This window comes from Danio aesculapii, chromosome 4, assembly GCF_903798145.1.
Source record: "Danio aesculapii chromosome 4, fDanAes4.1, whole genome shotgun sequence".
In the NCBI taxonomy this organism is placed as follows: Eukaryota; Metazoa; Chordata; class Actinopteri; order Cypriniformes; family Danionidae; genus Danio; species Danio aesculapii.
The window spans coordinates 41,695,127-41,708,425 of NC_079438.1; the positions used below are offsets into that span (position 1 = coordinate 41,695,127).

At 32.7% G+C, this 13,299-nt stretch overlaps 1 protein-coding gene across 1 annotated transcript in view; it reads left to right on the forward strand.

The window, feature by feature from the left end:
• Nucleotides 1–13,299, forward strand: part of nrip2 (nuclear receptor interacting protein 2) — a 50,065-nt gene that overhangs the window by 19,411 nt on the left and 17,355 nt on the right. Inside the window, exon 2 of the mRNA XM_056455696.1 lies at nucleotides 5,933–6,283. Within this exon, the coding sequence (XP_056311671.1) occupies nucleotides 5,933–6,283 (351 nt within the window). The remainder of the gene's footprint in view (nucleotides 1–5,932; nucleotides 6,284–13,299) is intronic.

Below are 13,299 nucleotides of genomic sequence, written 5' to 3' on the forward strand. Positions count from 1 at the left end.
GTTAGGGTAATTAGGCAAGTTATTGTATAATGATGGTTTGCTCTGTAGACCATCGAAAAAATATATAGCTTAAAGGGGCTAATAATTTTGACCTTACAAGGATTTTTTTTAAAAATTAAAAATTACTTTTATTCTTGCCGAAATAAAACAAATAAGACTTTCTCCAGAACAAAAAATATGATCAGACACACTGTGAACATTTCCTTGCTCTGTTAAAAATAATTTGGGAAATATTTAAAAAAAGAAAAAACAATTCAAAGGGGGTTTAATAATTTTGATTTCAACTGACAAAGACAAACAAGACAAAAAGTCTAAGTACAAAAAGTTCTTATTGCAGTGTACTGCTGTTATTATTATTATTATTATTATTATTATATTAGCATGTTTTACTTAATTATTGTACAGTATTTTTATGCAAATACATTTTAACCTATTTTTATTAGATAAATGCACACATATTATGTATAATATATGCATAAACATATATCTATGAATGTATGGATTTCTAAATAATGTAATTTATAAATATGAAACATTATTATTATTCTATTTTAGCAAGTTTTGCTCAGTTACTCTACATATTTACATAAATATTTATTAATTCCCATTATTATTTATTCTATAAATACAGTACATAAAATAATTATCTATTCATTTTGCAAATCAAATTTAGATACTTAAGTAAATATATATATACACACACATTTTACTCAATTATTATGTTCTTATTGCATTTTAGATGCATTCATCAGTATCTCAAAAAACAACAAAATTACAATACACACACACACACACACACACACACACACACACACACACACACACATATATATATATACATATATATATATATATATATATATATATATATATATATATATGTGTATATTTTGCAAATCATATATAGCATATATATATATATATATATATATATATATATATATATATATATATATATATATGAATATATATACAATATTTATTATTATTGCTGTTTTTAATAACTATTATTATGTATATGTAACAAAATAATGTATTATATATGTAATAAAATATGAGTAAATATGTCTTGTATTATCTGTCGTAAAAAGACCAGCTCTACATGCAGTAGATGAAACAGATGGTATGGAAAAGGAAGGAAAGATCTAGATTTCTCTGTGTATTTTCAGCCTCCCCTTTGAGAATATCTGAGTGGCACTTTCAAGAGGTCCTGATAATTGTATTATTAGAGAGGCAGAGAAAGTTTAAAAGCAGATCAGATTGCAGTCTGGTCTCCTCAGGTCGCCTGCTGTGGAAATGGCAGCTTTTTTCTAACCGAGTTACAGAGACGCACAACCTCTCATACAGAAACACAGCACCTGTACAGCACACACATCACCTTATTCATCTAATATTCTGTCAGAAACAACAATCTGTAGGATTTGTTGCTCAAATAAACCTGAGATATTGGGCTCTCTAGCTAAAAGAAATACAGCAGCATAACAAAATCAACCACTAATATCTAAAGGCCCAACAATACTGAAATAAAGGCTCATATATCGTTTGAGGAACCCATGAGACATTTTATTTGAGGTGTGCGACATTTTTGTGCTATAAAAGTATTTGCTTGTTAGTTTATTGTTTGTTTTAGGCACAGAAAAGAAAATTGTCTAACAATGGTAACATAAATAAAACAGTCACATAATAGCAACATTCAGGACAACCATATGAATAGACAACCAACTGCTCCACACATATTACTACAGATCATTCTCAATAACCACCCAATTCACATCAAACAGTGATCTGATTTAGGACAGCAACTGCAATTGTGACAAATGACTTTTTATAAGCATTTCTTCGGGCTCTAGCAGTTTTAAACCTACATTACGTCCTGATGGTAACATTTCAAAAGCTGAGTGGAGGTGATGGGTATGAGTTAAATAGAATCTGCAGTGAATGTTGTTTGTAACCAATGATTTCATTTGTACAATATGTCTGTTAAAGGAGACAACTGTGATTAGAATACTGAGTGTGTCACATAATCAGCAGCTAAATTCAAATCTGCTTTCCTGCAATGGCTTTCGCTAAGCCAGAGTCACATTCTGCTGTCAGAAATCAGCAAATAACATTTATTTTCGATTTCAGATATTTAAATACACATAAGTACTAGCAAAACAATATTCACGGTTCATAATACACACTAATGTCTTTCTTTAAAGATTAGAGGAGTGTACTAATAGTGTAATATAAAAAAAAAAGGCCACCAAAATGAAACAGAGCAGTAATATGCTAATTTATGAGTTTACTAAATATTTTACTCCACAATTAGCTATATTAAATGTATCCAATCAGCATTTAGAAACATCTAAAAGTACATCTAAACTCTTGCTCTTCATCTGATTTGAACACGTAAAGCTTTAATCTGCTATTTTAGCTGAGTGAGATTATCTTGTTTTGTTGTTTCTGGAGTGTCAGAATAGCGGCTCCGCCCTTTTTTTTTGGAAAGCTGCAGCTCATTTGCATTTAAAGAGATACACACAAAAATGTTTGTGCTCACACGCAATTTGGGGTAAGCTGTAATAAATAATATGGGATATTCTGAGCTGAAACTTCGCAGACACATTCTGGGTACACCAGAGATCCATTTGACATCTTTTTTATATATATATTACAGTATGTCTTCTTTAATAAAGCACAACTGATGTAGTGGTTTGAGAGAGAAACATACACAGCTTCAGCACATTTGTTTAAAACATTCCTCCCCTTAACACTACTTAAAGAAATACATTAGAAGTTAATGACATCTGCTGGGAATGAACAATATTTGTGGCCAAAACAAAACACAGATTTCATCAGTCATTAAAGTGATGGCAGTCACCGTGGCGCCGTCTAATTGTTAACTAAAGAACTCGACGACTGTTTTTATTGTCTAACTCTGTAATGGAAAACTGAATAATAAAACACACATGAACTTGTTTTATTTCCCAGCAGCTTCCAAACTGCAGCAATGTGGAAAGGGGATTATATTTTTGATGTAATAGCTCCTCTGGTACTTACTGATAATGCTTGTGTATCCAATTGAAAGAAATTAGTTTCTTGTAAATTAGAAAGTAGTTTGGCCCAGTAGTTTTAGTCATAGGAAAACATCATGGGAGCCCGTCTCTGCTAGAAAAAAAATACAATTGTAGGATGTCACGATTCAAAGAAAATAAAGGGTCCCACTTTATATTAAGTGTCCTTAACTATTATGTACTTGCATCAAAAAATAAATACAATGTACTTACTGTGTTCATACTGTATTTGAGAACACTTGTGGTGCTCTTGAGTTGGGATAGGGGTAGGTTATGGACAGGTTTGGTGGTATTGGTAGGTTTAAGGGTGGGTTAAGGTGTAAGGGATGGTCAACAGTGTATTTACAAATGTAATTACAGATGTAATTACATACAAGTATTTAATCAAGCATAAGTACACAGTAAATACATGTATTTATACAATAAGTTCATTGTAACGAATTATTAATTTCTGTGTAAGTACATAGTAGTTAAGGACACTTAATATAAAGTGGGACCAAATAAAGTTCTGAGTTTGTCCCTCAAGTTGCCAGATATAAATCCACAATTACAAAGAAAAAAGCCAGATTTGACTTTTTCCCCTTATAACTTGTGTTTTCTTGTGCTATTCTGACTTTTTTCACCTACAGTAAGTGGAACTTTATTTCATAATTTTTGTCAAAACTCAGAATTGTCAAAAATTATATATACATATATATAAATATATATAATCATACTGCCTGAAATTTTAACATTTTCATAATGAACCTATTTTATTAGAGCCTGCTCAGCTAGACTACTCAACAGATTCTTTCCAAAGGCTGTTAGATCCCTCAACTCCAGTCAACTTACACCCCTCTGAAATCATGTCCACCCCCATGCATTCTTGAGTACTATGCCCCATACAGGTGAGTGGGCTTAACAAACCACCTGTAGAAAAGACCACCTCTCATCTCTCTGAATCTTCCACCAGGTTGAACATTTGCACTTTAGACACTTTCCTAATCACACCATTTCTCTTGGAAACATTGTGCATTTCAAACTCTGCTTCATTCAGATGAGTGGGCTGACAAACCACCTGTAAAACCTCCTAAGCAGGAAGGGTTTTGAAACGACTATTCATGCTTTTATTTCCACGTGATTAGATTATTGTAATTATTTATATCTTGGTCTATCTTCATCTTCTATTTCTAGTCTTCAAATGGTCCAAAATCCGGCCGCCCGTTTGCTCAAGAGTAGCCACGAATATGGCCATATCACACCAATATTGCGATCAATACATTGGTTGCAGGTTCATTTACGAGTGAACTATAAAATTTTACTCTTTGTTTATAAAACTTTGTTTATAGAACTATTTCTGATCTGATCACTACTACAAACTCGATCGCTTAGATCAAATTCCGACTGCCATCTATTGCAAACACCCCGATCTTGTCTCAAATGCAGGAGCGATAGAGTCTTTGCAGTTGTGGGTCTGAAAATATGGAATAAGTTACCATTAAAAATCTGAATAGCACCCAAAAGAAAGTTGACAGAATTTTTTTTTCCATGACATGGATAAAGGACTTTTATCTGATCTTAACATTGCTGTAAATTTTAAATAGATTTGTTTAACAAATTGTATGTACCATTTTGTCATCAGTGTAACATGAATACAAAATATACATTGTGTATGTATTTCATTCTAAATTATATATTTTACATTTTATGAATGAGTAATTTTCATTAATAAATTTGAGTAAATGGTGATTTATTTGCATATATTATAAAAGCACATTCCACTAATAATAGTAAATTCATCCTCTTTCACTCAAAAAAACCTAGTCATTTTCACATGATTCTTTCAAGTGGTTTTAGCTAAAAAAAATTAAATATGAGTAAATGGTGGTGGATTTGCTTAAATTATGAAAGCACATTCCACTAATATTAAAATCCTCATCTAAAACTCAAAAAAAATTGTAATTTTCACATGATTCATTCAAGTGTTTTTTGCAAAAAAAAAATCAAGTTTTCAAACTACTTAAAATAATACGTGCAATAGTGTTACTAATATTTTTTTAAGTAAATAGCACACAAGATTTTTTACAGTGTATCTATTTTTAAATCGATGTTAAAGACTCCTCTTTTTACAAGTGCATTCCATTCCATAATGGCGGTTTCAGGCTATACTAAACTGATTCTTTCTTAGAAACTCTTACTGTTGTTACTATTGTGTTATATTGTTGTTTTTATTGTAGTGTATTGCTGTTTTTACCGGCTACTGCTACTGTACAGCGCCTTGGTCGACCAAAGGTTGTAATTAAGTGTGCTCTAGAAATAAACTTTGATTGATGGGAACACTCTTCTCTCTTATGCACCTGGCACTTTATCTAAACTCCAGCTTACAAGGACTCAATAATGAAAATGAAGTTTACTATAAATGTACCACAATCATTTTGCGCTGCTTGCTTCAACCTTTAACTCCTTTGCACAATATTAAACGTGCTAAATATTAAAATGTGTTTGTATTTATGATGCATTTATTTAGCACTGTTGTCCTGCGAGACATTACAATCCATTCTTTTGTATGTCCACACATTTTATGGTTTTATTTAATATTTAAATGTAATTTTAACATCGTTAATGTTTTATACTGTAATGTAATTGCTATTTTTTATTAGTTATTTTTCTGTCTATCCTTGAGTCAAATAATGAGCCAAAAACCAACTTAGGACCTCTAAAACTCTAATTCATTTCATCATGAGACTCAGTATCCACCAAATGCAACAATAAAACATCAAGATTCTCCATGCACACACACAATTTTTTTGTAAATACTCTCAAAAATATACCAACTGCAGAAACAAGCCAACTCAAACTCACAACTAACAAAATTCCCTTCTCTTTCCCTCCCCATGCAGCAACCCCACAGCATCGTGCAGCGACGCCTTTTAGAGGGCAACATCCCCCGTCTGCGTGGAGAGACTCGGGACATCCCGTCTCATGTCCGCTCGCCCCTGGCAGACAGCAAAGAGCCTGGAGAGCCCGAGGAGAGGAGCGAGAGCACGGTGGACGACTCCACAGAGGAGCGCGAGTCTCCAGAAGAGAGTGAAAAGAGCCTGAGGTCTGATGAGGATGGGGATGATGAAGATGAAGGAGACAGCAGTGACGCAGGAGGAAAGTCTGACTCCAAACAGAAAGAGCAGAGGAAGAAAGAGCTCAAGGAGGGAGAAAGAGCAGCCAGTCTCTCAGCTCTTGTGGTCCAGTGTAAGGTAGGCTCTAGTGTTTTCACAATACTGGAATTTCTGACTTATATGTGATACCCTGAAGAATTTCACAAATCTCCATACTATTTTTGATACCATGGGGAAATATTACAACAGCACAGCACTAACTGAATTGACAATATTTATGCTTTTATCGCTAATGGGGTATATGCATACAGACTTTTCATTTTAGCCAGCCAGCCTCAGAACTTCTGGTGAACCCTTTTCATTATAAAATTGCCATGATTAAGGTCTGATTTCTTTAAAAATCAGTGATCTTCACTGCCTGATAGATATACAGTAAGAAGTGGGTCTCAGACTGGACAAGTAGCACTGCAATTAATTCAATATCCCCTCGCCATGTCTTTAAAATACGCCAATTTATTTTACCCCAGTATTTTCAATGGACTTTCTGTCTGCTAATCCTGATGGCGCTGGAGTTTAAATGGTCTTTCATCTCATTTTACGCTTGAACAACTAAATGAATGCTTAAGTCTTTAATTGATTGTATTATAATTACATTACAACATCAATGCTGTAAAAGGAACCTTATGATATAGAAAATAGTCACATTAAGCTTTCACAGGAAGTTCGTCATTGTCTGAAAAACACTAGCTGTGCAAATAACCCATTGACAGTCTTAAAGGGACAGTTTACCCAAAAATGTAAATTTGCTCACTATTTACTCATCATGTAGTTTCTTTAGGAGTTTCTCTAAATTTATTTAGAAACCTGCAACCACTGACTTCCTTAGTAGGGAAAAACAATCCTATAGAATTCAATGGTTTCCAGGTTTTCAACATTTTTCTAAATCTTTTGTGCTCATCAGAAGTAAATGTTGACAGAATTTTCAGTTTCAGGTGAACTATTCCTTTTAAAATATCAAGCGTGGCCCAATGTTGAGCATGAACCTTGAATTCAGGTTTTCATTCACCCAATTTTCATTAAATAACTAATAAAAAAACTATTAAATAAATAATAAATAAAACTAAACAAAACAAACAAACAAAAATGTTGTTTTGCTCTATTTAAAAGTCTGGTGAAATTAAAATAAAGTTTTTTTAGATGTTAGTATCAGTATAAGTTTTAAGGATCTATAAGCTGGAGTGCTAGTAGCTAGTTGTATTAATGTTTTTTTGACATCAACTCATACTTTAGACTTTCATTAAATCTTCAGACCAATCAAATGCTCTATATTATCTGACATGCCCCACCCCCCTCAAGACGCTTCTCATTTGCTTTTCATTTGAGGAACTTGATCTCAATTACTCTCAATTGCAGAACTGTTATAAAAACGAAATGCTGTTGGCTGTTTTTGTTTAAATATGAGGAGCTACTATATACCCTGTCTTCATGTTTCAGTTTAGATTGTCAAATTCTGAATCAAAAATGCTAATTTCAAAGCACTTTAAACCTTTAACGTTCTGATAAATTGCTCAATTCTTAAATCCAATTTTAGTACTAGAGACAACAAATGTACTATGCTAATGTACGTACAGTTGAAGCTTTATTTAAGACAAGTAAGCAGTAAGTAATGCAAATGAGCAAATCACAAACAGTTAGACAGATATAAATACAACAAAAGAAATATAAAAATAATGCTTACCATTCTTTAGTAGGCCTAACCGTTTGTTCACACAAAATTTAGTATTCAGTTATACAGTTTTCTTTTGGCGCACGAAAGTGGAGCTTTGTATGATTACAGTTGAACCTCATGGACTGTTTTGACAATGTTTTTGTTTCATCTCGGGACCGTTGTTGTCTATGAAGGATGAGGAGGCTCTCGGATTTCATCTAAAATATCTTCATTTGAGTTCTGAGAATGAACAAAGGTCTCAGAAGTTTTTTATGAAATGAAGGTGTTGAGTATTTAATAAGAGCATGTTGATTTTTGAGTGAACTAACCCTTTAAATGGACTAAACCATAAACTGCTTCAACCACCTTTAACCAATATTGATTTATTGAAATATAGTTACTTTTACCAACTCTACTAGGCGCTTTTCTGTCTCGTCTCAGCTGTCTGTGCTCATAATAGTGGTGATAACAGCTTGCCGTGATGACAAAACACAAGCTCTGGCTCTCTATGACTCATGGGTTTTTTTTCCTCACAGCCAATTGTTCTCGATGGTTGGGTTTGAGAGGGTTTTAGAGGACCAGTGTGTGCATCCAAAAAGCCCGAATCAGTGAAACACCTCATGCCAAGTTTATAATAGAGATGATGATGGTGATGATGTAACTGGGGTGCAAGTGACTCACCGTATGGTGACATAACATCTATCTCAGCCATCCTTTTCAAAACTTTCAGCAACCTCAGAAACTTACAATGAATGATATTAGAGAATTATATGAGATTACAGATTTGAGCTACATTTATTTGTTCAAAGATTTGGGGTTCAATATTTTTAAAGGAAATCTTTGGAATTTTTTTATTGTGTTTAAATCACTTATACAGTGAAATATTATTAAAATGTACAATTCAAAATAAATGTTCCAGTGTTAATACATTTTAATTGCAACTAATTTGCATTTGAATAATTTGCTGAAAGATGAGCATCAGTTTGATGGTTCAGAAATCATTCTAATATGATAATTTGATGAACAAGACATTTTTATTATTATCATCAATGTTAAAAACAGTTGTAATGCCTTTAGATTTATAGCACTTATAGAGTGAAATATTATTAAAATATACAGTACAATTGAAAATAACTTCCTGTTAATACATTTTTAATCAATTTATTTAATCTTCTGTGATGGCAAAGCTGAAAGATGAGCATCATTACTTCACTTTGATTGTTCAGAAATCATTCTAATATGATAATTTGATGCAAAATAAATTTGTATTATTATCATCAATGTCAAAAACAGTTGTAAATCTTTTTGTGGGGAAACTGTGATACATTCTGTTTAAGCATTTGTCAGGGAATAGAAAGTTCAAAATACCAGAAATTGATTATATTTTTATATTATAAATTTGACTGTAAATGTTGATCAGTTGTAAATATTTTTGTTACATTATAAATAATTTTACAGTCCCTTTTTGCTCAGGTTGAAATATTTTTTGTATATATATATTTTTTATATAAATTACTTTACCATCACACTTTAAGTATTTTCAAGATCCCACTTCGCTGATGATTGATAATAAAGCTTGTTTGGCGTGCTGTCTTGGGAGAGAACCCTGAACTTATGAGATCCTCGAGCTTTGGGCTCCCTCCTGTGAGCAGGGCAAGATGGGAGTTTGACCTCAGGTAGATCTCGATGAACCACTCTGACTTATTTCTGGCTAATGAAAGATGGCTAAGGAGAGATATATGTATGGCTTGCTAAGAGCTTGACTATGGTATTCATTTGGTATGTTCAATTTACTTAGGTTGCGTGTTTTTTGGACTGTGGGAGGAAACCGGAGAACCCGGGGAAAACCCACACGAGCACAGGGAGAACGAACTCCTCTCAGAAACCTCAACTGGTTTAGTAGGGACTTTAACCAGAGACATTCTTGCTGCGAGGCAACAGTGCTAATCGCTGGGTCACCGTGTCGCTCATCTAGAATGAAGGGGGAGTAGGGGTGGGTGGGGGGATACTAAGATAAAAAACTCTGGTTATTTATAGTGAGTTAGGAATAAAAGCTGATGCGGGACCAGCCATCAACAATCATAAGCACGTGATCCTCTCAAACTCAGTTTATAAATAAACTTCACATAAAATAAAAATGAACAAATTTAAATGTTGTAGAAGTACATTTTATTAAATAAACCTGGAATATTATGATCTAACAATAAACATTCTTATTATTCTTATTGCCATTAATGAAATGTTAATTAGCTAACAATAACAAATAGAAACTTCATCACTTTATTTACTCACTTATTTGTCATGAGTTTACACATAATCTAATGTATTAAGAGAAAACCTTAATTTCTATGATTCATCCAAAGGTTATCAACAAAAATGATAACTATATATTTTAAATGACTTTATAAAAATTATTTAGGTCTGGAAAAAACAGCCTGATTTTAAGTCTCTATGTTTTCCATCTCTGTTTTAAGTTTCTTTGTTTGCCACCCACTTCGATTCATCGACTCTCTGTTTTGCAAAGTGAATTTCATCAGAAAGAGCTGTGTTTCAGGACCACCCCTCTCCATCACTCTCCATTCATGCTGTGATTGAGCGCAGTAAAAATAGACTTAAATTAAAGCAGATTCAACCACAGGCTTGGTGTGAACCAAAGAGCTGCTAATTTCCTCAGCCTACACACGGCAGCTGACAATTCAAGAACAACAAGACCAATCAACAAAACACTAGACTCACATTAGACTATCACCAAAATATGAAACGGAGAGTAGTTGCCAATATCTGTGTGGTCATTTTACTCAAAAATAAGAAAACTCATTTTTTTAATAAAATGCATTGATTTTAAGTTATCTCTACTAATCCATTAAGATAACTTCACAGATTAGTCATTTTTTCAAATAAAATGAGTTAACACAAAAAAATGTATTAAGCACAAATATTCAATTAATATTTGGATTAATTGACAATATAATAATTATTGTACAATAACTAAATAAACTACAAATGCATTTCACTTCATAATTAAAATATTAATTATTTTATTTTAAATATATATATATTTTTTTTTAAATAATAAATTCTGCTAAGTGTATATATTCTTAAGTAAAACAAACAAAATGACAAACAAATCTTCATACTTTGATGTAATGCTTAAAAATGAGAAAATAAGATATTACTAAAATTAAGTGGGTCGATTACAAAAACATATCTGCCAAAAACATATCTGCCAGTCAATAAAAAAAATGCAACATGTTCCCTCGCAAAATTTTGAAATACATATTAAGTCATTTTTTTCTATTCAATTAAATATAACTTGATTTAAAAACGTTTAGATATTTGTTCTAGAAAACAAGTTACAGAGTAACAAAATAATGTAGTATAAATTGATATAATATACAAAACCCAGAGTGAAACTGTCCCAATTATCCACTGGAGTGCCAGAGGACACTCCATCTGTCCATACTGTGTCATTTACCTGTACTACACCTCCCACAATCTGTTGCTCTCATTACACACACACACACACACCTGAAACTCATCATCCGAACTTTAATTACACTTACAGCTATACAGGACATTACTGACTCGCATTTAAACACATTCACTGCTGAGTATTGTTTTGCTGTTGTGGACTTTTCCGGTATTTCCAAGTTCCTTGTTTTGTCTTGCTATTTTTATTTTTAGTCCCTGGACTATTTCTGTGTTTGATGATTGGATTGCTCTTTGCCCATTATGTTACTGTTTGCTCCTGTTTAACCCTTGCCTGTCTGACCATTCCTTTAAATAACAACTTTAACCTGGAGTCCGTTCTTCGTACCTCACTGATGGTGATCTAAATTGATTTGACAGATCCTGGATCTTTTAATCTTGGAAACTGATCTCTGGCTAATTTGGTTATTCAAACATGTTCTTGAATTAGATTAAAATGTCTACATAAACTGATCTGAGATTGCTGAGAAGCTGGTACCTTAAAATAGTCTGCATTGTGGCTAAAAAGTTGTTCTCTTTAAACACGCTTGCGGAGAACCACCCCATGACAGTCTTTGTAGGCCCTACTTTTATTTGTGCAGATAGCGCATAAGTTTTATTTATTTATTTTTAAACATCAATAACCAAATCCACCTAATTAAGTAATCAACATACGAAGAACGGACCACTGATTCCTGTCTTAAGTCCACCAAACGAAACATAGAATGATATTTATATAATAAAATATTCCAATAAGATGTAAAATAAGGCTAAGATTTAAAAAGTAAGATAGAAAAAGAAAAATTTATATGCACTTTCACCTGTAAGTTGCAGATGTGCATTCAAATGAACTGAATGTTCCCCAAAGCACGTACAGTGGTTTTGTCACAGGTAAACTGAACAGTGGAAAGAATCAGTCAGCATCTAATTAAAGCTTTGATAATGAAGCGCTAGATAAGTGGGCCAGCGTTATACATAGCGAATTATGCCTCCTCTTCTGGAAAGATAGGTTTCACTCTGAGGCAGAGAAGTCATGCATGATTTTGCTCATTATAAACGTAACATACACACATCGGTGCATCCATACACACATTTACACAATAGCAGCAATCGAATAAAGACATACCACAGCTCACAACGGGAGGATTTCATTCGGATTCAACAAGTTCAAACAATAAAGAAAAATATCAGAGCATTTTTATAACATTACATTATTATAAACAAAATATAATACTGCAGTTTTGAGTTCCCATCACTCAAAACAACAAATCCAGAAAGAGAAAAATGTAATAAAATGAAACTATTTTTATTTGTGTGTATCTATCCTAAGTGTCAAAGCCAAAAGGAATTTACTTAAAAGAAAGATTAGCATTGTTTGTGAAATACATTGAAACATTACAATTACAACATGTGTAACTTGTCAAAACATGTTAACATGACATTAAAACTTGCTAGTGACATCTAGAAACATTCTAAAACGTGCTAGCAAAAGATTAAATGTGTTTCAATTAGCTAATTCGTCATTTAACAGGCTAACAATGTTATAAGATTGCAAAATGCAAGTAACACATTTTATAAGTGACATATTGTATAAAAACATGCTAAGGAAGTGTTAAAACTGGTCAGTGACGTTAAAATGTAACAGGTTACCTACACTGTAGTACCTTGCTAAAGCATTGCAAGTAACATGTTGCTTAGCCTACAAATAGCTTAATAGCTATTACAGTGACATACTAAAACATAAAAATGTTACAAAATGTCAAAGTAACTTGTTAAAGCTACATTAAAGCATGCTAGTAACACCAAAACAGTGACATAAAACATTAAAATGTCATTAACAGGTTTACAACATTACTACATGCCATCTATCTATCTGTCCATCTGTCCGTCTATCTGCCTGTGTCTGTCACCCTCCATCATTTCTTTCTTTCTTTTGGTCCGTCTGTCAGGTCTGTCTGTCTTTCTATCTAATGTATGA